Genomic DNA, 26,230 nt, shown 5'->3' with positions numbered 1-26,230 from the left:
TGGCTGTTTTTAATTTTGATACTGTCCTGTGATTTGTTTAAGAGGCTGTGAAACATCCTCTGGTCCTGGGTAGCTGTATTTTCCGCTTAAAAAAAGCTGCATTGATGAAAAGTTTCAAGGGACTTTGCAGTAACCCCACACAGATATATTTGTCCTTCCATCATCTTCCTCTGTGCCTGACTTAGACACACTTGGCCCTGATCACAAAAAAAACCCAGAGTCACCCAGTCTCCCTCTTTACCTGTCTTCAGAAAGATAGAAAGACGTGCAATTATACAGCGCCTTTCCCAACGTGCTTTACAGCCAATTAAGTACTTTTCAAGTGTATTCATTGTTGTAATGTAGGAAGTAAGAAGATTCTGTAGTCCCCCTGTCTCTTTTTATATTTGTTCGCAGGATGTGGCTATTGCTGGCAAGGCTGCATTCATTGGCCATCCCGAGATGCCTGGAAAGAATTGTTTACAACTGAATGGATTGCAAGGTTACTTCAGAACACGTTAAAAAATAATTACATGATGTGGGACTGAAGTCATGTGTAGGCCAGAACAGGTAAGGTTCCCATCCCTTAAGGACATTGGAGAACCAATGTTAATAAGAATATAATTGACAGCTTAATTAGCCAATGGTCACACATTCCCGAAAATGGGCAGAGCTTGTGCAACAATACATTATAGGGTAAGATTGCACATTGACCTTCAGGAGCCACAGTCGACAGTTACACAGGTATGCTTAACTTTTGCGAGAGACCGGATTTGGGAATAGTTTGGGAAGGATAGGGTGGCGGTTACTTGGGGTTTGTTTTTTTTTTAGCATTAAATATCAGGCAGCACTTGAGCCAGGTGCAGAGTAGACTGATACTGAAAGCAAACTGAGGTTGGAAGTAAAAAAACAAGATGGTTCAGTAGATTAGGTTTCCAGGTTAACCATTCACTGTGAGCATTAGGTGAACAAGCAATTAAAAAGGGAGATTTTTGTTTGTGCATTGAAGAGAATAAATTGTTCCAATGAATTGTTGAGTCTCTTTATTGAGGACATTTCCTCTAAACCAGATTAATTTCTGATTGATTTAAAACAGTAATAGGGCAGTTACTCCGTGGGAACACCTGCTAAATGGGACCGTTTCCCCTTTACTGTTGCTTTGCTCTTAACAGGTATATTACTGTACAAAATCAAACGGCATTCAAGTTAGTTTGTTAAATTATAAGCTCTTAAACTTTATTAATAGTGCAGATAGGTGTAAAGGGAGAATAAGAGATGCGGAGAGCTGCTGATTATATTAAATTACAAATGCTCCTTAAACTTGAAGACAGGCGAAGAGACTGGGTGACTCTGGGCTGTTATTGTGAGCAGGGCAGTGAGTGTCTATAGATAAGCTTCTACTTGAGCTGAAACACTGACTCTTGCTCTGCAGAGCGCTGTAAACCTTCACTATGTCCAGGCAAAGGACCGTGCGCCTGGAGTGTGGGAAACCCACCCAAGTGAATTATGTGTTGGGGACCGAACTCAGCATCGACGTTTACAAGTAAGTCAGAAAACTGATTTATCTGATGTCCTCTCCTGAATATAAGATTAAAATGTGGCCACTGGCCAGGTGTTCTCTTCATCGCTCAGTTGGTAAATAGGACCAGGGTTGGTTGTGATGCCTGCCTCCCACATTTTAATATCCTATCAGCAGACTGTCTCGGCTCACACGTGGACTTTTGGAGGAGGTACTGGAGGGTGCCTGTGGAACAATATCCTAGTAAGAGTCATTTATTTCAAGAATTTCTAAATGCTTGTTAATTTTATCTTGAATTGTGGATTCTTAAGAGTTTGCCTACAATTAGCATTAGATTAACTGGTCTATAGTTACCTGGTTTATCCTTCTTGAATGGGAAATAGAAATCACTCTTTGCCCGTGGCATAAACTTGGCAGCGGGTATCTTGCTGGGTGTGAGAAAATGAAGGAAACATGAGTGTCCCGTAGTATTGGAGACAACTGGAGAATATCTTATTACTTGATGAATTGCCTCATGAAACGCTAAAGGCCCTAACAATTGTATTTTTAAAGCCTTCTTCTATAATACAGGACTGAATTGGATCAGTACTTTGATTGATTTTAGGAATTAACTAGCCCCACTTGTACCTAATAATTTGCATAAAATTTAATTTGTTAGTCAGTGGAGGTCTAGGGATCATAGAGATGAGTTGGGATCACTCTGATAGAGTAAGAAACAAAAAGAACTTGAATTTAGATAGCACCTTTCACACCCTCAGGATGTTTCAAAGCATCACACAGCCAATTAATTACTTCTGAAGTATAGTCACTTGTTTTGTAGACAGATGCAGCAGCCTATTTGTGCATAGTAAGATCACACAAACAGCAAGGAGGTGAACAACCAGTTAATCTGCTTTTGTTGGTTGATGGATGAGTGCTGAGTAGGACACCAGGAGAACTCCTTGCTCCTCTTCTTCAAGAGTGTCAGTTTTCATCCACCCACATAGATAGATGGTTTAATATCTCACCCAAATGAAGGCACTTGCAGCAATGCAGCGCTCCCTCAATCACCATCAAGCTACGAGATCAGCTTTGGTTATTGTAGGAGGGTGTGCCAGGAGCAGCACCAGACATACCGTAGAATCAGGCACAAACTTAGTGAAGCTACAGCACAGGGCACCATGCATGCCAAACACAAAAAGCAACAGGCAAAAAACAGAGCTAAGCAACCCCACAACCAATGGATTTGAGAAAAACTCTTAGTCCCAGCACATTCAGTCGAGAATGGTGGTAGACAATTAGGTAACTGACAGGAGGAGGAGCCTCTATGAATATCTCCATCCTGAGCTATAGCTGAGCCAAACACAGCAATGCAAGAGACAAAATTGAAGTGTTTGCCAATGTCTTCAGCTGTAAGTGCTGAATGGACAATCCCAGGTGGCCTCCTCCTGATGTCCCTATCATCATAGATGGCAGTGTGTAACCAACTTGGTTCACACACTGTGACATTAAGAAGCAGCTGAGTGCAATGGACACAGTGAAGGCTATCGACCCTGATAGCATCTCAGATTTATTACTGAAGGTCTGTGAAAGTCTGTCCCCACCCACATCCAAGCTTTTCCATGGAGCTATGACACTTGGATCTACCCAACAACATAGGAAATTCTGCTCTATCTACGGAAAGCGGGACAATTCTACCTGGTGAATTACCGTCTGATCAGCTTCCTTCCAATCATAGGCAAAGTGATGGGAGGAGTCATCAACAGTATCATAAAGTGACACCTACTCACCCATAACCTGCAGCTGCAACAATACTCAAGAAGCTTGACACCATTCGAGGCAAAGCAGTCACTTGATTGGTATACCTGCCACTGGACTCAGCATCCACGCCCCACCACTAGTACATTGTGGCTGCAGTATGTACTATCTGCAGAATGAACTGCAGCAACTCGGCAAACTTACTTTGACATCCCAGCCCTGCAACCTCTACCACCAAGAGCAGCAGCAAGATCATGGGAACATTATCACCTCCAAGTTTGTCTCCAAGTCACATACCACCCTGACCTGGACATATACCACTGTTCATTCACTATCTAACACTGTCATTAGAAGAACCCTCACCACAGGGACTGCAGTGGTTCAAGAACAAGGCCCACCACCACCTTCTCAGGGCAACTAGGGACGAGCAATAAACATGAAGCTTTCCAGCATCTCTCTCATTCCAAGAACAAATAAAACAAACACGCTGGTCAATCTAGATTATGTCTGGAATTCTGGAGTGGTGCTGGAATACACACCCATCTGACTCAGAGGCAAAAGTGCTACCACTGAGCCAAGCCAACACTTAAATGAGTGAGTTGAAGCTGAGTGTCACTGTGCTATAATGGGCACATTGTTAAAGGGCACTAATTCATTTTAAAAAATGAATCAATTAAATGGTCTCTTTTTCTAGGCCATCGCCTCCAAGATCCCAGTCATTTGAAATCCGCTTCAGCCCTGGTGTCAAATGCTCCATTTTACATCAACAGCGTATAACCCCAGTGACTGAACATGCAACTAAATTGATTCTCCATAAAGGGATCCTGCTCCTGGTCACATCGGACAGAACAAGCCGGGATGTCAATGACAATAAGGTAACACGCAATTTACATTTCTTTTGTTCCTGTGATTGACTCTACTTGCATGTTACAAGTATTTCTGGTGCAGCAGGGGTTTATTCCTGCATTTCATCTCTTTCCACTAGGAATCTTACTATTCTCTTACGTCATTGTTTGTCCTCACCACTTCTAGTTCCTTTCCCATTTTCTCCTCTAATTTTCCTCGCAGTCTTCTCTACTGCGTTCCCGAATTGGAAATGAGAATGATGTATAGTGGCTCTCGTCAGCAAATGGAAAAGGAAATGGAAATAGATTAGTATCTGATGGAAACAAAAGCAAAATACTGCCGATGCTGGAAATCTGAAATAAAAACAGAAAATGCTGGAAATACAGCAAGTCAGGCAGCACCTGTGGAGAGAGAAACAGAGTTAACGTTTCAGGTCGATGACCCTTCGTCCAGTTCTGATGAAAAGTCATCGATTTGAAACGTTAACTCTGTTTCTCTCTCCGCAGATGCTGCCTGACCTGCTGAGTATTTTCAGCATTTCCTATCTGATGGACTGCAATAATCACCTCCAGTCTGTACGTTTCTATGTTCTGAAGTGTAAAGGGGCTGAGCTATTAGGAATGACTGGAGAAGCTCAAGCTCTACAGTCTCCAAAGAAGACCATTAAGTGGCGGCCACATCGAGGTAGGTAAAATATTAAATGGTGCACGTAAAGTAAATACAGAATATTACTTCAAATTCAGGAAAGCCAGGACTGAAGACATCAATTAAATTATTTAAAAGCAAATTTAAAACAAATATGTATTAAAAAGAACTTGTTTACTCAAAGAGTGATAAATATTTGGAATAATCTACCAGGCAGTGAAAGCAAAATGAAAAACTAGAGTTTTCAAAATTCAACTGGATACAAATAATGGGAGAGTTAGGGTGTTAAGAGGACTGAGCTTTGATGTGCCAGAGGGTCTATTCGTGTCCTTTCTTATACTGTTATGACATTCTGAGGTACAGTTCCACATGCCACACTGGTGCCTCACCTGATTGGCCAGTCTTCATGTTTGAGGCCAGATAGCGAGTGTTACAACTGAGACTGATCATTTCCTCACCTGATTTCACATTCTTGTTCAAAATCTGAATTGTATGATGCATCTTATCCTTGGTTCTTAACTCTGTGTCCAATCTCTTCCTGTAGGTTACAGTTACATTTTACGGAGATAAGTCTGACAACCCCATTGACAAGATGACCTTGCAGTTTACAGCTGTCAGTAAGTGTCTCACACACACAGGTTAAATGGATGTTGATGGGTTTATTTCCCATGCTCATGGGAATATAATGAAAAGCATTAGGTTAGTGCCCTAAGAGGGCGTTAACGGGGCGCAAAGCAACTAGCGCCCAGGCGCGGCGCCGCCAGTGCCTGCTGCGAAATTCAGCGGGAGGTTAGCGGCGGCGGTAACCATTAGCACCCTGCGGCGCTGCACCGCCAGCGATGACGTCATCGTGGTGCGCAGCACCCCGCTTGCGATCTTCGGTAGCGCCCCCTTACTTACCGCCGGACACTATGTCTGACAGGGTCAGGGGGGCCTACCTGCGGCCAGGACGGCGCTACTTAAAGGCGAGGTGCCGGGCGGCTATTTTTGTTGCCGGCTGCCTGCCAACACCTGCCCCCGTTGCCCTCCCCAGCTTCCTCTTCAGCCCCCCCCCCCCCCCGTGGAGTGCCGGCTGCGCTCTGTGCGCCCGGCACTTCTCTTGAGTACCGGGCTCTTTTGCCGGCACTCCGATCCCTGGTGGCCCAGCTGGGCCCCGGGTCGTGCTGCGCAAGGCCCCTCCCCTTTAAGAAGGGGAGGAAGGTCTGCAGTACCGCGGCACGTAGCACCGCAATATTCCCTTGCAGCGCCCCAAGAGGGAAGTGCCCTGGCGCTTCCCTCTTGGGGCGCTACCGATGAATTTCGGTCGTTGGGGCGCTAATTTTTTCAGGATAGCACCCCGGCAAAGTAAGCGCCCCAAAAGGGGGCGCGACTCAATTTTTCCTCCTTTAATCCTTTTTATTATATTAGAATCTTCTGTTAGGGCACGGCATAGAAGAAAAAATCCAAGACGATACCTTTGCCTCAATATTGGTTCACTCCATATCGCGAGCATATAGTGTAAGCTCATACTTCAATGCCATACTGAGGGAATGCGACCCTTTGAATGGGATGGTAAAGTGATGCCCGACTGCCTGTTCAGGTGGATGTTAAAGAGTCATGGCGCTGTTTGAAGAAGAGCAGGAAGTTTTCCCTGAGTCCTGACCAACTTTCTTCTCTCAACCAACATTACCAAACATAGGTTAACTTGTCATTCTTCTCATTGCCCGCTTTGTGCAAATTGACTGCACAACAGCGACTACAATTTCAAATTAAATTGTGTGAAGTGCTTTGCGATATTTCTCAGAGCCATTATAAGGTGCTGAAGAACTGCAAGTCTCTCTTTTATGATGGTTGGTGTATTTTTACATGGTTGCTCAAGGTGACAATGCTGTGTATTGGAAAACTGGAACTGTTGATAAAAGTCTACAGGCCAGGAGCAGTTCTCTTAGCTTCTGCATCCCTTCTTTTACAGACATATCCCTGAATGTGGATGCAGATCATGATGGTAAAGTTGAAGAGAATCATCCAAATAAGGTGATCAGAAAAATTTTGGAGTAATTTTATTCAAAACACATACAAAAAGTCCTTCCACCTCCTAACTCGCTGGTTAAGCTGCTCAAGATCTGGTAGAAATAGGCGGAGCTTGCGTGACGCCTATACCTGAATTTTTCATCGAGGTCCTACAACCAGTATAGTAAAGCAGCCTTACACCTGTTTCAGGTGGGCGGGCTACTCACTCATTTACAGGCCTGCATGAATATGGCATCAAGTGGGCCGCCGAAGTGTCACCCAATTATCAACCTCTGGTCGCCCATTTTTCAAGTGCTAAACGGACAGCCGTAAGTTGAACTTCTTCCCCCAAAAGGTTAAAAATGGTGGACACTCATAAGAACAAGGTATTCTCCCAGACACTACAGAAGTATAGGCCATCAAGGCCACAGACCCAGAGATAGCTTGGTAGGTGAGATAAGTGTGTGACTCCCTAACCAAAAAACTACAAAGTTCATTATTATGAGGAGACTTGGAAGTTAAGGGAGTGAATTTGCCATTTAACCTGTCTGGATTCTACAGCTCAACCCAGAGAGTGATGAACCTGTGGAATTCTCTATCACAGAAGGCAGTAGAGGCCAATTCATTAAATATATTCAAGAAGGAGTTGGATATATTTCTTAAGGCTAAAGGGGTCAAGGGATATGGGGAGAAAGCAGGGACAGGGTACTGAATTTGGATGATCAGCCATGATCGCATTGAATGGCGGAGCAGGCTCGAGGGGCCGAATGGCCTACTCCTGCTCCTATCTTCTATGTTTAAGTCACATGAGGTAATAATTACTGGGGGTAATGACATGGGTGTTTGAGGTGATTGCCAACAAAAGGAGGTGGACTCGTCTGACACATGTGCTACTCAGATTGGCCAAAATATAGGAGCGTGTATTGACACAGCTTGCTCTTGTTTCTTGTTGTTTTTAGTTCTCATCGTTTAGTAGTCTTTACCTAATGTGTCAGATTGTATGGCTGTATGTGCCAGTTATAGGTAGACATAATTGTGTCACTTAGATGTACAAGTTTTCCTGAAGTCAAGGGAGGTGAGATTTAAGCAATCTAGTCCGGGTACAGTGTCCAAGACGTAAGGTGGATTTACCCAGGACTGGAGAATCCAAGAAACCGATATCGTCATTTGGGGAAGTCAAGCCAAATCTAGGTATCATTGACTCTTGGGCATAGGCTGGGCAGTAAAACCCAGATAGTTCCTTGATGAGGAGCTAAGGTGAAGGGGGTTAAGGATTCATCTGATGCCTTGATAAATATGTGTTGTGGCTGGGTACTAATTCTAGTGTCCTTACTTGTGTTCATACTGTTCGGACTTGCAAATGCTGTTGCGCTCCTAGTGGCTGTAATTGTTAGAAATTTGACTATAGATTGTCCATCTTTTCACCTAGGGATAGCGCACACCACAGTTATACCTGAAGAAGTGGTCAAAATATCTCACATCTTTCATGGGATTGCAGAGCAGGAGTCTGAATTAAACTGTAACTGGATTTTTCTTTCCTTTACAAGGCTTCTTGGTCATGGGGTCCTAATGGACATGGTGCTGTTCTTCTTGTGAACTGTGACAAGGATGAAGCATTTTCTTCCAAGCCTGACAACGCTGATAATTTGGTGAACAGTCTTTCAGGTAGTGTGAATTATGTACACGGCACACATTTGCACTCACTGTGACAGCCCAAACAATAGATAGAAATTCCTTCATGTCTCATCTATATAAACATTTATGTAATGGGGACATGACCTTGCTTCTGTGGTAAACGCAAAGCAGAGAGGAATTTCTAGCCATTAGTGTCACATCCAACTTTCTTATAATTGTGGCACTGAGCTTTAGAACAAGGACACATGCAGGTTCAAATTGTGTTTGGAGATGTATCAAGTGGGAAGGCGTTGGGAGGGAAGCTCTAGTTTATCAGTTCAAATGGAACTTCAGCACTATGTGCTATCTCAAGACAAAAAGCCCAGCCAGCCATTAATACTGTAAGTTCCCTTTGATGGCACATGGTGTTGAACCTAGCAGTCCCATTGAATCCTCACACAGTCAGGGAAAGGATACATGGTACTGGAACCACGTCCTACTTTTTCCATTTGTTTTATTGGCACATTGAAAGAGAAACATGGCCCAGATTTTATATAAAGCTGACTGATGCAGAAAATAGAGGCTATTTCAGCACAGAACTGGTGGACACAGTTAAAATTGATGCACTATAAGTGGGATTAGAGGTTAGAAGATTTTCTTTTGATACATGTAATAGACTCGGCACTCTCAGGAGAGGTGGGGAGAAAAAAGAAATGTCTCTGTTTTTGTTTTAGATCTGAAGGATATGTCTCGCATGATTTTAAGAACTGAAGGACCACAGTTTCTGCAATATGGCTACAAGCTGCAGCTCTACATTTCAGCCTCTGATAGGTACAAAGTACGGGTCTTTCTGAAAGAAGGAGGTGAGTCCATTAATCTGTTTGTCTACCTATCTGTCAGACTTGTACCAGGATGTGAAACTCTGATTTAAAGAACTAATTGTCCAAGATCTGATGATGAGCTACTGCAGAATTAGCTGGCACAGATAAACACACCATGGAATTGGATGCAACAAGCAAACAACACCAAATATAAATTGAAAAATGCAAGCAGGGCTCAGTGTAATTGCCAAAAATAGTGTCGGGCAGTTAAAGAATGGATGTGAACAGCAAACTGTGCCAGTGCATCTGGGCTATGACATTCAAAAATGGAATGGTCCACACTAACCCCAAACTTTCTACTTGTTTTAATACTGTCCCAAATCGGAAACCACTCCAGAACTCAACCATACAGAGGATGGTTGGTAGAACCTTCCCCACACCCCAAGCACAAGCTACGCTTTGCCTTTAGATCGAGGAAATTAATTCCATACAATGTAGAAGGGCAAACAAAGCTGCTCATAAGAATCTTTTTAGAAAGGTATTTCTGGCTGAAAGTGTGCATATGTGTGCGTGTACATTTGTGCGGCCAAGTTTGAGAGATCACTTTACATTGATTTCCTCATAGTTCTCCTTACTGGTACCTAAAAGGTCAAATCATTAATCCATTGCATCTCAAATGCACCTCCAATTGACTCCGAGTTGTATATGCCAAATTTGTCCTTCAACTCAATACACCCACAGCACAGACTCACTGCTCCACGATTCTCTGTGCCTCTATGTATGAGCCTACTGGCAGTGGAATGCTGATTGAGGCGGACGTCAGTGCTCTTTAATTTTCTTTTCGACTCTGTTAAAAGAAAGGAAGGGAATGCCATCAGGAGCATACATAAAACCATTGTGTTTGACAGGGACTGTGGCCGTTTGGGGCCTCCATCACATGTCTACATTCGTGGCTAAAGGTCAGAGCAGACCAGACTCCCCCACCTAAGCGCCGCTGGCGAGCTCCTGTTGTCATGGATGTTTAGTGCATGATTCTCTCATGCCAAAGCAGATTCATGAGTGCCGTTGGGGAATGGGGGTGGGGAGGAAGGTGAGTGTTTATCACAAACTCTTTAATTCAAACAAGTCCCACAATCAGTGCATTATATTTCTTTTATCCTGAATCCCACAGTGCGTTTGCAACATGTCTTGGGACACCAGAAACTGTCCTTTGTCACTAATTACATGTTTGGGAAGAAAGAATACGACTTCTGCGTCGAAGGGCTCAAGTTTCCAGATAAGGATTTTGATGGCTTGGTGACCATTAACCTCAGCCTACTAGAATCAATGGTAAAATCCTATCTAAATTCCTTTCTCCCCTCCCTCTTCCAAATTTCTCCCCTATTTTCATGAAGGCGCTGAATCATGATGGCTGTTGCCCTCCAGTACTTCAGCCAAGTGGCCATGATTCATTTGCGAGCTTAGCTAATGAGTGAAACTTTAACTCTGTTTCTCTCTCCACGGATGCTGCCTGGCCTGCTGAGTGTATCCAGCATTTTCTGTTGTTATTTCAGATTTCCAGCATCTGCAGTATTTTGCTATTGTATTAGTGCCTTCAGGCTACTTGACAGTGGTGGCTAGTATAGCTGAGCTTAACCCTGACCATCCAATTTCCAGCAGACGTCACTGATTAGGAGTGCGAAACCGAGCTGATTTTTACAAACTTACGAGCCTGCCTGAGTTCAGTTAACTCACCACGTTAGGCCCTGTGAGGCTCAGTAACACATCTGGGGGTGCACTAACCCACTGGAGGAGCCCTATTCTGTATCATTAATGGCCAGATTCCTCGTATGTAATAGTAAAAGCTTTTATCCTACAGTCTCCCAACACTGCAGTCCAAGGGCTCCTCAGCTCCCACCCACACTGTCCTCCAGGACGCACTTGCATCATATGAACTCAAGTTCCTATGACTCGCACTGACATCCTGGTTCAGAGGTGAGAGTCATATCAAATAAGAATTATTCTGTTATTACTGTATTAACATTTTCAAACACTCTTTCCAGACTGTAGGAGAGGCTCCTATTTTTACAGACCGAGTCGTATTTCGCATGGCTCCATGGATTATGACTCCGAATACTCTGGCTCCTGAGGAAGTGTTTGTGTGCAGGTAACACCCTTAAAACACCAACTGCTGCGCTTGCTGGATACAGCATTGACTCCACTTGACATTATCATCAGATTAAAATAATATATTGTGCTATTTGGAACGTAACAGATGATATGGAGTGTAGTACAAGGCTGAAATGCAAAGTGTTGAATGATGTAATGTGGAGGAGCGAAGCACAGAAAAATTGAGTGGGAACAGTAGCATAGTGGTTATGTCACTGGAGTAGTAATCCAGAGGCCTGGACTAATGATCTGGAGATAGGAGTTTAAAATCCCACCACGGCAGACTGGGAATTTAAATTCAATTAATTAAATACATTTGGAATAAAAATCTAGTGGTGACCATGAAAGTACTGGATTGTTGTAAAAACCCATCTGTTCACTAATGTCCTCTGGGGAGGAAATCTGCCGTCTTTACCCGGTCTGGCCTATATGTGTCTCCAGACCCACAGCAATGTGGTGGACCCTTAACTGCCCTCTGAAAAGGCCTAGCACGCCACTCTGTTGTACCAAAACCGCTACAAGGAAGTATACTACCTTCACCACACGGACTGCAGCAGTTCAAGAAGGCGGCTCACCACCACCTTCTCAAGGGCAATTAGGGATGGGTAATAAATGCTGGCCTTGCCAGCGATGCCCACATCTTGTGAATTAATTTAAAAAAAAGGTTTCTCAAACAATGCCCCAGTGATGAACATGCAGAGTTATCTTTTTAAAATGGAGTTTTTCCATATGGCGCGCATGTCTTGCTATATTAGTGCCAATGTTTTCTCACCCTGCTGACTGCTACCATTATTGGCAGATGACTTTGCAAAACATGACATAAGGAGGACTGGGTGGTGCAGTGAGTTAGGACACTGACATTTCATTTCTGGGGCCCGGCCTCAAATCCAGCCCAGGTTGATGGGATGAACATCTGGGTCCAAGTGAAGTGACTTAGGGCTGTGTTAACCTAGTTTCTCATAGTATGGTCTACATTACACAACTGCCCTTAATTTAGCACAAAATTGGCAATCTCAGTCAGGGAGACCACCTGGTGAAGGTTGGTAGTGAAACACTCACACTGGTGAAGTCGGAGGGCTCTTTTGAGGCTGTGACTGAGGCAGATTCTTGGGCTACTATAAAGAAAGCCCTGTCCTGCTTCTGGTCTTGTTCTACTTGACCTGGTGGGACTGGTTCTTTGTCAATACTGGGTGCCTGAGTTAGGAAATGTGTTCCATTTTCCAGTGCTAACCTGCTTCCATTTCACCCAAAAAGATCTTTAAAAATTAAATGATATTGGACCAGGGTTGGAATATTATCAGTTAATAAGAAGAACAATGCTTGCACATTTAAATGTAATCTTGTTTTGTTTACTTAGTGTAGCAGGTAATGAAAAATTCCTGAAGGAATTCAAGGCTGTGGTGGCAAAGATCAACTGCAAGCTAACAATTTGTCCCGAGTTTATGAATCGCAGAGATCGCTGGATACAGGTAAAACCATTTATTCTAAAATTCCAGTCTGCAGCAACAGTGAGGGTGTGTGCGTGTGCAGCTTGGACGTAAATTAAATTCCCTTTGGATCAGAGATTGTTCAATATTCTGGACTGAAAACTCTACAAACAAAATCAATCAAAGCCCAAACCTACCAACCTGTTTTGGAGAGAAACTTCTGATTGATATATCATGGAACAGTAGTCCCACACTATTGAATTGAATATTTTTGATTTCTGGTGCATGTTTCCTCATCAGCTTCTAATTCATTAATTAAAATTGGGTAAATTAGGTAGACACCTTGTTTCACAACATGCAGGTAATTAGATTATTGATATCTTGACAGTAAAGGTAGGCAACTCAACTGTTGCCAGTTAAAAGGAATTTAACTGTTCTGCCCGAGCTGTACCCAGTTCTTTAGATTCATGAAGTAAGTCTAATATACTGAGGTTCTAACTGGAAGAACTTTTCTTCCATCAAGACTTCCTTATAGAGAATTATATATTGTGGCCTCTTTGGAAGCCCTTAAGACTCTTCATGATTCTGCACCCCCTACTATTCTCCTCTTTGTCAGACAGAAGTCATATCTTCTCTGAAGAGCTAACAAACCAAAGCCAGTAGAAGGAATAACCTCACTTCCACAAGTCACTATCAATCCCCAATCAGTCTTGTCAATCTCTAACACACATTCCCAGACAGCCATGAGCACAGTTACTATGGGATCAATACTGAAGACAATCTTCCCCTTCCTAACATCTGCTAATAAATGCAACAAAGAACACTCATACATCAAGCACAGGCCTCTGGCTATTACCACCGAAATCAAATCATTCATGAAAACAAAACAATTTCTTCAAGATACCACCAATGGCACAGATTATAGAGACAAGTATTTTGTTGCAGCTTCACTTTCCTAAAATGTGAAATCTTATGTCTAATATGAGATTTTATAATTTCTGCTTTCTCATTCACAATTTTCCATTTACCTATTCCTCACTCTGTCTACTCTTTTTATTCTTTGCATTCTAGCCCTTGAGTTTGCCTGCCTCTTCTTACATGCCTTGTCACATTCTGTCACTCTGCATTTTTCTACCTCAATCTTTATTTCTTCCTTACAGGATGAAATTGAATTTGGTTACATCGAGGCCCCTCACAAGCACTTTCCTGTTGTGTTGGATTCCCCTCGAGATGGTCAACTGAAGAACTTTCCCTACGAAAAAATCCTGGTGAAATAGAATTGTTTTTATTATTGAGAATCTAAGGTGAAAGTCACGGCTCATAGTGAAGAGCATCACCAAGGGTGAAAAATGTGGGAGAAAAGACAGGGTAAATCAGGAAGTAGTGGTTAGATGATGGTCAGCTCACTGTAGAAGGAAGGGAAGAGTTCTGCAGCTTTGTAGACCTGGGGAAGAATGGGTTAAAGTAAGAAACGGCAATGAGTTTTGATTTCAATACAGTGCAGATTCCGGGAACAGAACAGCATTTAGAATGGTATAATTGAAGATAAGGAGGAACAAAAGAAGAAAGTTCAGAGCAGAAATGATACAGTACTATCGGTTAATCAGATTTCTAACTTCAAATGCTGAAGAAGTTTGAAGCAGTCCTAGCTTGGAGTGCAGTAAGATAGGAGTACCAGTAAGCATCGGACTTGATTCCAACCCAAATCCCAGAGACAAGGTCATTTACATAAAGTGGGTAGGCATCTTGGCCATTTATAGCGTTCTTTGGGTATCCGTCCTGCTGGGTGTGGAATTTCAGAGCAGTGTCTTGCTGCTTCTTTGGGAGTTCAGGCCATTCTGGTCAAAGATGGTCAGAAGGTCTAGCAAAGTATAGATTTTGAATTTGTCATTTTTCAAATGGAAAGAGTGACATTAGAAACTGGCATTGTGGCCCCATTTCCATGTTCCTATTGCAAGTACACCCTTATTACAGAGCTATGCATTCCCTGGGGTAAGGTGTGTGATGACAATTCTGTGAGTCCACCTCTTCTGATATCAAGATGTGCAAACATCCCCCATCAGAATTTCTCATCGTAGGGAGAAAGGGTTGCAGACTTGGGTGCAACGAGGTTGTGCCCCACCTTCTGGCCCCCTCCCCCCGACCCAGCACATGACCAGAAGTGTCCCCCCAGACTCAGGGATTTCAGGGCTTATGAGTATAGTCGGATTACTTGCTCTCCTGAGAACATGCTGAAACAGGTGGGCTGAGCGACAGACTGCACTGAGGCTACTGGCCATGTAGTTCAGAAGGCAACAGTCGTACCAACTATCAGTCTGTAAATATCCAAGCTAGATGGATATAAAACTTGGTCATTAGTGAGCTAATTTTCTAGACATTGGCAATTTGAATACCATATTTTCTGTCATTGTATTTTTGTCCAGGGCCCAGATTTTGGACATGTAACCAGAACATCTGATCAGGTCAACAGCCTGGACTCCTTTGGGAATCTGGAGGTCAGCCCTCCAGTCACAGTGAATGGAAAAGAATATCCATTGGGAAGGATTATCATCGGAAGCGCTTTTCCCACGTAATGTTATTTTATATTGAGGAGAAGTGTTTAAGAGTTTGTAATTTGAAAACAATCCTATTTTCTTAAAAAAAAGGTCCTATATGTGAACCCCATGAGCTTCATTGCTCTAGTTTCAAACTTTCTTTTCCCCAGATTTTCAACAAAGCCAGAGACCCAGGAAACCCTTGGTTCCTGAAGCTCACAAGCAGAAAGCAGATGAGCTACCCTGGGTTTCAGAGTCTAGTTCCTCCACTTGTAGTCACGTCTAAAATTAGAAATGTTGCTGACCTCCTTGAAGCATCCTCAGCGTCAAGCCCCTTCCATGGTTCAGGTTACTTCAGGATGTGGAACGTACAAATCCAAGGAAACGAAGTGTGAGCCTGTGCCCGCCTGGATCTCAGAGTGCCCAGTCTCCAGTGCAGAAGTGGTCACAGGGAACCAGAACGCATCTACCTGGACTAACTGCTGGGCAAAGCACAGACAGAATAATAAGGGCACAGCTCACAACAAAGACTCTCAGCAGGTCAAAGTCAAGCTCATTGTCCTACTTGTATAGAGGGATGGGTGCAAGGAAGAAGTAAATTGATCATGTGGTGGTTATCTGAACACAGAACCGTTTGAGTTGAGCTGTGGCACAGTGAAATGTCTGTTAGTATGGGATTGCACATGCTATCTGTAGAGAGTTGTTGCAATGGGCCATCAGAAGTGTGGCAGGGTGTGACCGGCTCCCAATTTTCTATGCCCCTGGACCTGTGCCAGTTCCAAATCTCTGGGTCAGGGTAATTTTCATATTGGGTTGGCATTTGTGGCATAGGAGACAAGAATCTCACTGCAGCACCTTGCCACAACATTGACAGCCCAGCTTTCTGATCAAGGTGCTCCAAAAAGATTTTTATTTTAAATTAAATTACTTAAAATTGCTTCCTTCGCAGTGACAATTGCTCAATCGATTGCCATTAGGAAACTGGCATTTAATACCTTTATGGACCCCACCACTGCCAGGATCTGGTCCGGGCACGCAAGTCCACTTGCATCGTTCAGGCATATTTAGCATTGGAGGCACTGGAGGAATTGGTGGGAATGCTGACAGATCATGTCACCTCACCAGTCCCGTCTCGTTTAGTGAAGTCCGCATTGAGGGGATGGATGCAAGAAACGCCTACCCCCATTTCCAGCAGAATTTTCTGCCGGGAACAAAAGGGGCTCAGATCCTGTGGAACCGCATCCTGCCCCGCTTCCCAACCCATTCTGATTGCACTGGCAATGTGCCCCCCACCAGGCCGAGGAATTTCAGGCTCCAGGTGTTTGTCTCTTTTGCGTCCGCTTGTCATTTTTCCAGTGTTCTAGCCCAATGAGCTCCGTCAGCATCATCTGGGGTTAGTGTCAGTTTAAATGAAGATTTTGAAAATTGTTAACGGGTGTAAATATGTATTTTAAAAAAATGACTGTAGCACTTCTGAGGGGAGGAACATGGCGAAAGTAATTCGGGATTTCCTGTATGCTCAACAAGTCCAGTCTCCTGTTGAGCTCTTCTCTGACTGGTTGGTGGTGGGTCACGTGGATGAGTTCATGACCTTCGTTCCGGCTCCCAACAGAAAGGTAATCAATCATGTTGGGCCCAAAAATGCGCTGTTCGTGTACCAAGGTGTGACCACCGCCACAAACCCCACCAAACTTTATAGGGTCAGGGAGGAATCATGAAAATTGGCCCTTTGGCGCTTGAGGGATGCATCTGGGGTACCCAACCGGAAAAGGCTGCATAGTGTGATGTAAGTGGCCAGCCACGGAGGGGTGTACTGCTCCCCACATCCCTCTTGGAAACAAAATGAGGGACGCCTTGCAGCACCTTTAAAAAATATTCTCTTCACCTTTGGGTGTCCAGGTTCTGATCCCGCCCTGGACCACCACCCCAGTGGGGCCCACTAGCACCTGAATTGGAGGCCGATATGCCTCTTCTGACTCAGCATATTGCCCTCGAGTTTAGCACCAGGTCCCTGTAGGCCGAGGGCACGAGCGCTCCCAGTGTTGGAAGTCCCTGCTCCTGGGTTCTCCCCCCTCTAATGTAGGTGCTCAAATGGGTGGATGGAGGTTCTGCCTTTTACTTGGCCCCAGGAAAATTATCAGCACTACTAAATTTCCACTGCCTTCCAGAACGTTCTACTGATCTCCAGCTGTAGTGATAGCTGGAGACTAGTGGAACCTTTGAGGAATTTCAGCCCTGTTGTACCAACTGACTGTTAGATGTGCTGTCTTTCAGATGAGACTTTAAACCAAAGTCTTATCTGCCCCCTCAGGTGGATATAAAATATATCATGGTACTATTTGAATAGGAGCAGTTAAGTTCTCCTTGGTCAATATTTATCCCTCAACCAGCATCACTAAAACAGATTATGTGGTCATTATCTCATTTCAATTTGTGGGGCCTTGCTGTGTGCAAATTGGCTACTGCCTTTCCTACATTACAGGTACAACAGTGATTACACTTCTAAAGTACTTCATTAGCTATAAAGCGCTTTGGGGTGACCTGAGGTCATGAAAGGCACTATATAAATGCAAGTTCTTTCTTATCTTACTAAGGGAATCATAACTGTTTGATTCTGATATCAACTTCTCCCCTGTTGCTGAAGGGTTTTCGGCTTGTTCTGGTCAGTCCTGATGCCTGTTGCAAGTTGTTCATGAAACTCCAGCAAGAAGGTCATGGGGAAGCTCAGATGTTGGAAGGTGAGTTTCTGACCAGCTAGGGTCAGTAGTAGGCAGTGGTGCATGCATCCAACCCAATTCTTCCTTCACACAGAGCTGGTGCTGTTTGCACAGCTTAAAGTGGCAGAATGTCCACCATATAAAGCTGTATGTTCTCTTCTGGTGCAGTGCTAGGAAAATGAACACAAATTTCCTTTGGGGTTGACTACGTGTGCCATAGTGGCCATTTCTGTACGTGATCATGCACTCTTGGCAAAGGGGATTAGGTAACACCTAATTAACTGGGACTAGGAAAAGTGGAGTTCCACAGTTTTAAGGACCTGGGAAAGAATGAGTTAGAAAACACAGTAAGGATGCAGGGAGAATGAAGAGCATGTAGAATGTTTGAAGTTTGGAAGGAACAAGAGAGGAAAATTCAGAGGAGCACTGACCATAGAACTATCAATAAAATTGGGAGAAGGTTGGAGGCTAGAGGTGACATTGCAATTATCTATCCAAGCGCAGGAAAGAGGTGCTCGAGAGTTTTTCAAAGATTAGGTATTAGTAAATATTCCTAGAGTTGTCTTCCACTTTAACGGTAGTTGTGGAATCTATGACTTTAATGTGCAGAACCCAGGGAGAATAATGCATGGATTGGTGGGAATAAAAGTGTAAAGAATAAACATATTCTTTATTAATGTGCAGATGCCCATAACGGGGACTGGGAAAGGTTAGAAGAACGCAGGGGGTGGTTGGCAGAGTACCAATGGGTGGAACTGTATGTCTGATCAGCCTCCCTGCACTAATTGAAGAGATATTCAATGAGCCAATTGAATAAGAACAGTAATGTTGCTTTGTATTTTTCAATCAGGTCAAAACACGCAATCATTCAAAATTAATGAACTCCTTAGTAATCAAAACCTGCTCGACGATAACGCTTATGTGCAGGTGAGTCAGTGGGATAATAAGATTAAGTTTAATCATACTTTGTATGAAATTCTGTATCACTGTGGTTCATTTTCTTTCCTTCGCTTCCTTTATTGTTTCTGATCTCTCTTTCTCAGCAATGCATTGACTGGAACCGAGATGTTCTAAAGAAGGAATTGGGATTGGATGAAGAAGATATTATTGATATTCCTGTGTTGTTTACATTGGATCAGAAGTATGGAAAAGCAATGTCGTGGTTTCCAGACATGGTGAGTAAAAGCTGGAGTGTGTTAAAAAGAGAAAGGAGCTCATCTCCTTAGCTAACCCCCTCCACTACTGAAACCCCAGCCCATTCTTTTATCACCTCTTGGCCCAACGTTTCCAATGCTCTCGCAGCCGGCCTCCCTGTTTCAACCTCTACAAGCGTCAACGCATTGAAAAGTGTTCAGCCCGTGTCCTCAAATGCACTTTGACCCACACTCCATTCATCTGCACCCTCTCCAAGTTTCACTGGCTCTCTGTGCCTCTGCAAGTTGATTTTAAAATACTCATCCTTGCTTTCAAATGTATTCAGGACTTGCCCCATCTTATCTTATTGAGTTTTGCGCCCCACACAGATTCTTTACTCCTCTAACACTGGGCTTCTCCTTGTCCTCCACTCCAAAATTGCTGGTTTCTCATTCAGTCACTACACTCCTGAGGGAGCGCTGCACTGTCGGAGGTGCCGTCTTTCAGATGAGACATTAAACCGAGGCCCCGTCTGCTCTCTCAGGTGGATGTAAAAGATCCCATGGCACTATTTCAAAGAAGAGCAGGGGAGTTATCCCTGGTGTCCTGGCCAGTATTTATCCCTCAATCAACATAACAAAAAAAACAGATTATCTGGTCATTGCTGTTTGTGGGAGCTTGCTGTGTGCAAATTGGCTGCCGTGTTTCCTACATTACAACAGTGACTACACTCCAAAAGTACTTAATTGGCTGTAAAGCGCTTTGTGACGTCCAGTGGTCGTGAAAGGCGCTATATAAATCCAAGTCTTTTTCTTTCTCCTGCTCTCTGGAACTTCCTGCCGAGTTCTCTTTGTTGCCACCTCTCTTTCTGCTTTCAAAAGCCTTTTCAAAACACTTTTCTTTGACTTTGCCTTTGCTCCTTTTTCTGTTCCATACCTTCTCAGTATCCATTGTTTTGCCAGCAATCCTCTGGTACCTTTCTTTGGCAGCACGTCCCAAACCCGCGACCCCTACCACCTAGAATAACAAGGGCATCAGGCGAATGGGAACACCATCACCTCCAAGTTCCTCTCCAAGTCACACACCATCCTGACTTAGAAATATATCGCTGTTCCTTCATTGTTGCTGGGTCAAAATCCTGGAACTCCTTCCCTAACAGCATTGTGGGAGTACCTTCACCACACAGACGGCAGCGGTTCAAGAAGGTGGCTCACCACCACCTTCTCAAAGGCAATTAGGGATTGGCATTAAATGCTGGCCTTGCCAGCGGCGCCCACGTCCTGTGAATGAATAAACAAACTCATCCAAATGGCTATTTTCATAGATGAGCCGAGACAATGAGGTGTGAGCAGGCAGCGGGAGACATCGCAGCCCAGCCCAAGCCTGATTCTGTCCTCTAATGGCAGTCATATGCACATGTTCAATATATGGCCCTCAGCCAAGTCACTCTCACACCCTCACTGCTGAAAACCTGATAGACCGGCAGATGGCTTTGTGGCAACAGAATAACAAAGGTGACCTTTGTTGCTGCCTTTAATATGGTGAAGCCTGTGAGGCAACCCTGACCTCAGTAGCAAGAGTTCCAACGTACACTAAGCAGCATGGGGACCCCTCAGGAGATGGTCTTTCTCTGTGTCTTCAGAAGGAGTTTTCTGGCATCAGGTTCAGTTTTTTGCAGTGTTGACATATAACAACCTTTCTCTGACATAAGCAATGTAGCACAAACAGAAGTGTAGTTGAGAATGTGGCTTTTGAATAACTGGTTCCTGAAGTGTGTGCATGTGCTGCTATGTGGTTGCTGGCCGTGCCCTTGGATTGACCTGGCAATACAAACTGACTGGATTCCACGGCATCCGGGAGGCGCAGCACAACCACCTCTACAGCACTGCACTGTAAATGTGCCATAAAACAAGAGTAATAGGACTCATAGAAACATAGAAGATAGGAGCAGGAGTAGGCCATTCGGCCCTTCAAGCCTGCTCCGCCATTCAGGGATATCACTGAGCGGCTGCAGGGCATTCTGGAGGGGGAGGGTAAACAGCCAGAGGTCGTGGTCCACATTGGTACCAACGACATAGGTAAAAAGAGGGATGAGGTCCTGCAGCAAGAATTTAGGGAGCTAGGTGAAGGATTAAGGAGCAGGACCTCAAAGGTTGTAATCTCTGGATTACTCCCGGTGCCACGTGCTAGTGGGTATAGGAATAGGAAGATAGAACAGATGAATGCGTGGCTAAAGGGATGGTGCAGGGGGGAGGGCTTTAGTTTCCTGGATCACTGGGTCTGCTTCTGGAAAAGGTGGGACTTGTACAAGTCGGACGGTTTACACCTGAACCAGAGGGGAACCAATATCCTTGCGGGGAGGTTTGCTAGCACTGCTGGGGGGGGTTTAAACTAACTTGGCAGGGGGATGGGGTACAGAGTGGAGCTATAGTAGGGGGTGATTTACAGCCAAATACAGAGGAAAAAACAAGTCAGCTGGGAAGGCAGAGCAAATATGTGAAGGCAAAAGGGAATATGGCAGGGCTGGAAGGCATTTATTTTAATGCAAGGAGTCTTGCAAATAAGGTGGATGAACTGAAGTTGTTGTTGAGCACATGGGAGTACGATATTGTTGCTATCACGGAGACATGGTTGAGGGAGGGTCAGGACTGGCAGCTCAATATTCCGGGGTATAGAATTTTCAGGCGAGACAGAGGGGGGTGTAAAAGGGGAGGGGGTGTTGCAATATTAATTAAGGAGTCAATTACTGCTGTAAGGAGGGATGATATATTAGCGGGTTCCTCTAATGAGGCCTTATGGGTAGAACTTAAAAACAAAAAGGGGGCAAGCACTTTGCTGAGAGTGTACTATAGGCCCCCAAACAGTCAGGGGGAGATAGAGGAACAGATATGTAGGCAAACCTCAGAGAAGTGTGAAAATAATAGGGTAATAATAGTGGGGGATTTCAACTTCCCCAATATAAATTGGGATAGTCAGAGTGTGAAAGGCTTAGAGGGTGCAGAATTCTTAAAGTGCATCCAGGAGAGCTTTTTGAGCCAACATGTAGAAAGTCCTACAAGAGAGGGGGCGGTACTGGACCTAATTCTGGGGAATGTAGCCGGGCAAGTGGTGGAAGTGTCAGTAGGAGAGCATTTTGGCGACAGTGACCATAATTCGGTGAGATTTAAGGTGGTCATGGAAAAAGACAAAGACGGCCCGGAAATAAGGGTTCTAAATTGGGGGAAGGCCGATTTTAATATGATAAGGCAGGATCTGGCCAAAGTGGACTGGGAGCAGCTACTTATAGGAAAATCCACATCAAAACAGTGGGAGACTTTCAGAAAGGAAATAGAGAGAGTACAACGCCAACATGTTCCTGTAAAGGTCAAGGGTGGGACCAACAAGCAAAGGGAACCTTGGATGACAAGGGATATACAAAAATGCATTAGAAATAAAAGGGGGGCTTTTGGCAGTTACAAAAGACTAAAGACGGAAGAAGCCATAGAGGAGTATAAAAAGTGCAGGGGCATACTTAAAAAAGAAATTAGGAGGGCGAGGAGGGGCCATGAAATAACACTGGCGACCAAAATAAAGGAAAATCCTAAGATGTTTTATAAGTATATTAAGGGCAAGAGGATAACCAGGGAAAGGGTAGGGCCCATTAGGGACCAAAGTGGCAATCTGTGTGTAGAGCCAGATGATGTAGGCGGGGTTTTAAATGAATTTTTTGCATCTGTGTTCACTATGGAGAAAGACGATGCGGACATAGAAATCGGGCAAGGGGACTGTGACATACTTGAACATATTAGCATCGAGAGGGAGGAGGTGCTAGCGGTTTTAGCAGGCCAAAAAGTGGATAAATCCCCAGGCCCGGACGAGATGTATCCCAGGCTGCTGTGGGAGGCAAAGGAGGAGATTGCAGGGGCTCTGACACAAATTTTCAGAACCTCTCTGGCCACAGGGGATGTACCAGAGGACTGGAGAACAGCTAATGTAGTACCATTATACAAGAAGGGTAGCAGGGATAAACCAGGGAATTACAGGCCAGTGAGCCTAACATCTGTGGTAGGGAAATTATTGGAAAAAATTCTGAGGGACAAAATTAGTCTCCACTTGGAGAGGCAAGGATTAATCGGGGATAGTCAGCATGGCTTTGTCAAGGGTAAATCATGTCTGACAAATCTGATTGAATTTTTCGAGGGGGTGACTAGGTGTGTGGATGAGGGAAATGCTGTGGATGTGGTTTACATGGACTTCAGTAAAGCTTTTGACAAAGTCCCGCATAGGAGACTGGTCAAGAAGGTAAGAGCCCATGGGATCCAGGGTGCCTTGGCGCGTTGGATCCTAAACTGGCTGAGTGGCAGGAGGCAGAGGGTGATGGTCGAAGGTTGCTTTTGTGACTGGAAGCCTGTGTCCAGTGGGGTACCTCAGGGATCGGTGCTGGGTCCCTTGTTGTTTGTGATCTACATAAATGATTTGGATGAGAATGTAAAAGGTATGATCAGTAAGTTCGCAGATGACACGAAAATTGGTGGGGTGGTAAATTGTGAGGAGGAAAGCCTCAGGCTACAGGACGATATAAACGGGTTGGTCAGATGGGCGGAAAAGTGGCAAATGGAATTTAACCCTGAAAAGTGCGAGGTGATGCATTTTGGACGGACAAATAAGGCAAGGGAATACACAATGAGTGGTAGGACCCTAGGAAGTACAGAGGGTCAGAGGGACCTTGGTGTACATGTACATAGATCCCTGAAGGCAGCGGAACAGGTAGATAAGGTGGTTAAAAAGGCATATGGGATACTTGCCTTCATTAGCCGAGGCATAGAATATAAGAGCAGGGAGGTTATGATGGAGCTGTACAAAACGCTGGTGAGGCCACAGCTGGAGTACTGTGTGCAGTTCTGGTCACCTCACTATAGGAAGGATGTGATTGCTTTGGAGAGGGTGCAGAGAAGATTCACCAGGATGTTACCTGGGATGGAGCGCCTCAGCTATGAAGAAAGACTAAACAGGCTGGGGTTGTTTTCCTTGGAGCAAAGAAGGCTGAGGGGGGACCTGATTGAGGTGTACAAAATGATGAGGGGCATAGATAGGGTAGACAAAGAGGAACTTTTCCCCTTAGTGGGGGGGTCAATAACAAGGGGGCATAGATTCAGGGTAAGGGGCAGGAGATTTAGAGGGGATTTGAGGAGGAACTTTTTCACCCAGAGGGTGGTTGGAATGTGGAACTCAATGCCTAAAAGGGTGGTAGAGGCAGGAACCCTCACAACATTCAAGAAGCATTTGGATGAGCACTTGACATGCCATTGCATACAAGGCTATGGACCAAATGCTGGAAAATGGGATTAGATTGGACAGGGATGGATGGGCGGCGCAGACACGATGGGCCGAAGGGCCTCTTTCTGTGCTGTAAAACTCTATGACTCTATGACTCAATGAGACCATGGCTGATCATCCAAATTCAGTACCCTGTCCCTGCTTTCTCCCCATATCCCTTGATCCCTTTAGCCTTAAGAAATATATCCAACTCTTTCTTGAATATATTTAATGAACTGGCCTCCACCGCCCTCTGTGGCAGAGAATTCCACAGGTTCACCACTCTCTGGGTGAAGAAATTCCTCCTCATTTCAGTCCTAAATGGCATACCCCTCATCCTTAGACTATGACCCCTGGTTCTGGACTCCCCGACCATCAGAAACATCCTTCCTGCATCTAGTCTGTCCAGGCCTGACAGAATTTTATAGGTTTCGATGAGATCCCCTCTCAATCTTCTAAACTCCAGTGAGCATAAGCCCAATCGACACAATCTCTCCTCATACGTCATTCCTGCCATCCCAGGTATCAGCCTGGTGAATCTTCGCTGCACCCCTTCCATGGCAAGAACGTCCTTCCTCAGGTAAGGCGACCAAAACTGCACACAATACTCAAGGTGTGGTCTCACCAAGGCCCTGTACAACTGCAGCAAGACATCCTTGTTCTTGTACTCGAACCCTCTTGCTACGAAGGCCAACATACCATTTGCCTTCTTAACCACCTGCTGCACCTGCATGCTTACCTTCAGCGACTGGTGTACAAGAACACCCAGGTCTCTTTGCACTTCCCCTTCTCCCAACCTATTGCCATTCAAATAATAATCTGCCTTCCTGTTTTTGCCACCAAAGTGGATAACCTCACATTTATCCACATTATAGTGCATTTGCCATGTTTCTGCCCAATCACCCAACCTGTCCAAATCGTGCTGGAGTTTCACGACATCCTCCTCACAGCATACCCTCCCACCCAGCTTTGTGTTGTCTGCAAATTTGGAGATATTACATCCAATTCCCTCGTCCAGATCATTAATATATACTGTGAACAGCTGGGGTCCAAGGACCGATCCTTGCGGTACCCCACTAGTCACTGCCTGCCACTTGGAAAACGACCCGTTTATTCCAACTCTTTGCTTTCTGTCCGCCAACCAGTTCTCTATCCAAGTCAATACCTTGCCCCCAATCCCATGTGCCTTAATTTTGCACGCTAATCTCTTATGCGGGACCTTATCGAAAGCCTTCTGAAAGTCCAAATACACCACATCCACTGGTTCTCCCTTATCTATTTTACCAGTTACATCCTCAAAAAATTCCAGTAGATTAGTCAAGCATGATTTACCTTTTGTAAATCCATGTTGACTTTGTCCGATCCAGTCACTGCTTTCCAAGTGCTCTGCTATTACATCTTTTATAATGGACTCTAGCATTTTCCCCACTACCGATGTCAAGCTTACCGGTCTATAATTCCCCGCCTTTTCTCTACCACCTTTTTTGACTCTGTGTCTGTGCCCCTTTAGGTGAATATGATTGTCCTTGGCAAATACCTGGGCATTCCAAAGCCGTTCGGACCTTTGATAAATGGAAAATGTCCACTGGAATCTGCGGTGCGCTCAGCGCTAGAACCACTCGGCCTGGATTGTAACTTCATCGACGACTTTGCTGCCTATCACCTGATGCTGGGTGAAGTTCACTGCGGCTCCAATGTTCGTCGCGAGTCATTTGCTTTCAAGTGGTGGAATATGGAGATGTAATTACCACAAGCAACAAAGCATTTTTTAGTTTTTATTTTATTTTGCGTAGCATTAATAAAATGCAACTTGCTTACAAAAGAA

At 44.5% G+C, this 26,230-nt stretch overlaps 1 protein-coding gene across 2 annotated transcripts; it reads left to right on the top strand.

Annotated features, from left to right (window-relative positions):
- Window positions 1–527: 527 nt before the first annotated feature.
- LOC147100571 (protein-arginine deiminase type-2-like) lies at window positions 528–26,230 on the top strand. 2 transcript variants are annotated; one of them, XM_085966960.1, is made up of 17 exons: window positions 528–549; window positions 1,412–1,522; window positions 3,930–4,110; window positions 5,271–5,343; window positions 6,678–6,739; window positions 8,263–8,380; window positions 9,064–9,192; window positions 10,322–10,479; window positions 11,193–11,296; window positions 12,656–12,767; window positions 13,886–13,993; window positions 15,149–15,294; window positions 16,728–16,875; window positions 17,904–17,997; window positions 18,827–18,903; window positions 19,020–19,151; window positions 25,916–26,230. In XM_085966960.1, the coding sequence occupies exons 2-17, from the start codon at window positions 1,431–1,433 to the stop codon at window positions 26,147–26,149; spliced, it is 1,968 nt and encodes a 655-aa protein (XP_085823086.1). In that variant the 5' UTR covers window positions 528–549; window positions 1,412–1,430; the 3' UTR covers window positions 26,150–26,230. The 2 variants fall into 2 exon arrangements, with proteins under 2 accessions (XP_085823086.1, XP_085823085.1); XM_085966959.1 differs by lacking the exon at window positions 528–549 and adding an exon at window positions 640–723.

This window comes from Somniosus microcephalus, chromosome 25, assembly GCF_052327205.1.
Source record: "Somniosus microcephalus isolate GS21.2 chromosome 25, FLI_Smic_1.0, whole genome shotgun sequence".
Classification (NCBI taxonomy): Eukaryota; Metazoa; Chordata; class Chondrichthyes; order Squaliformes; family Somniosidae; genus Somniosus; species Somniosus microcephalus.
This window is presented reverse-complemented; position numbering and strand designations above follow the sequence as displayed.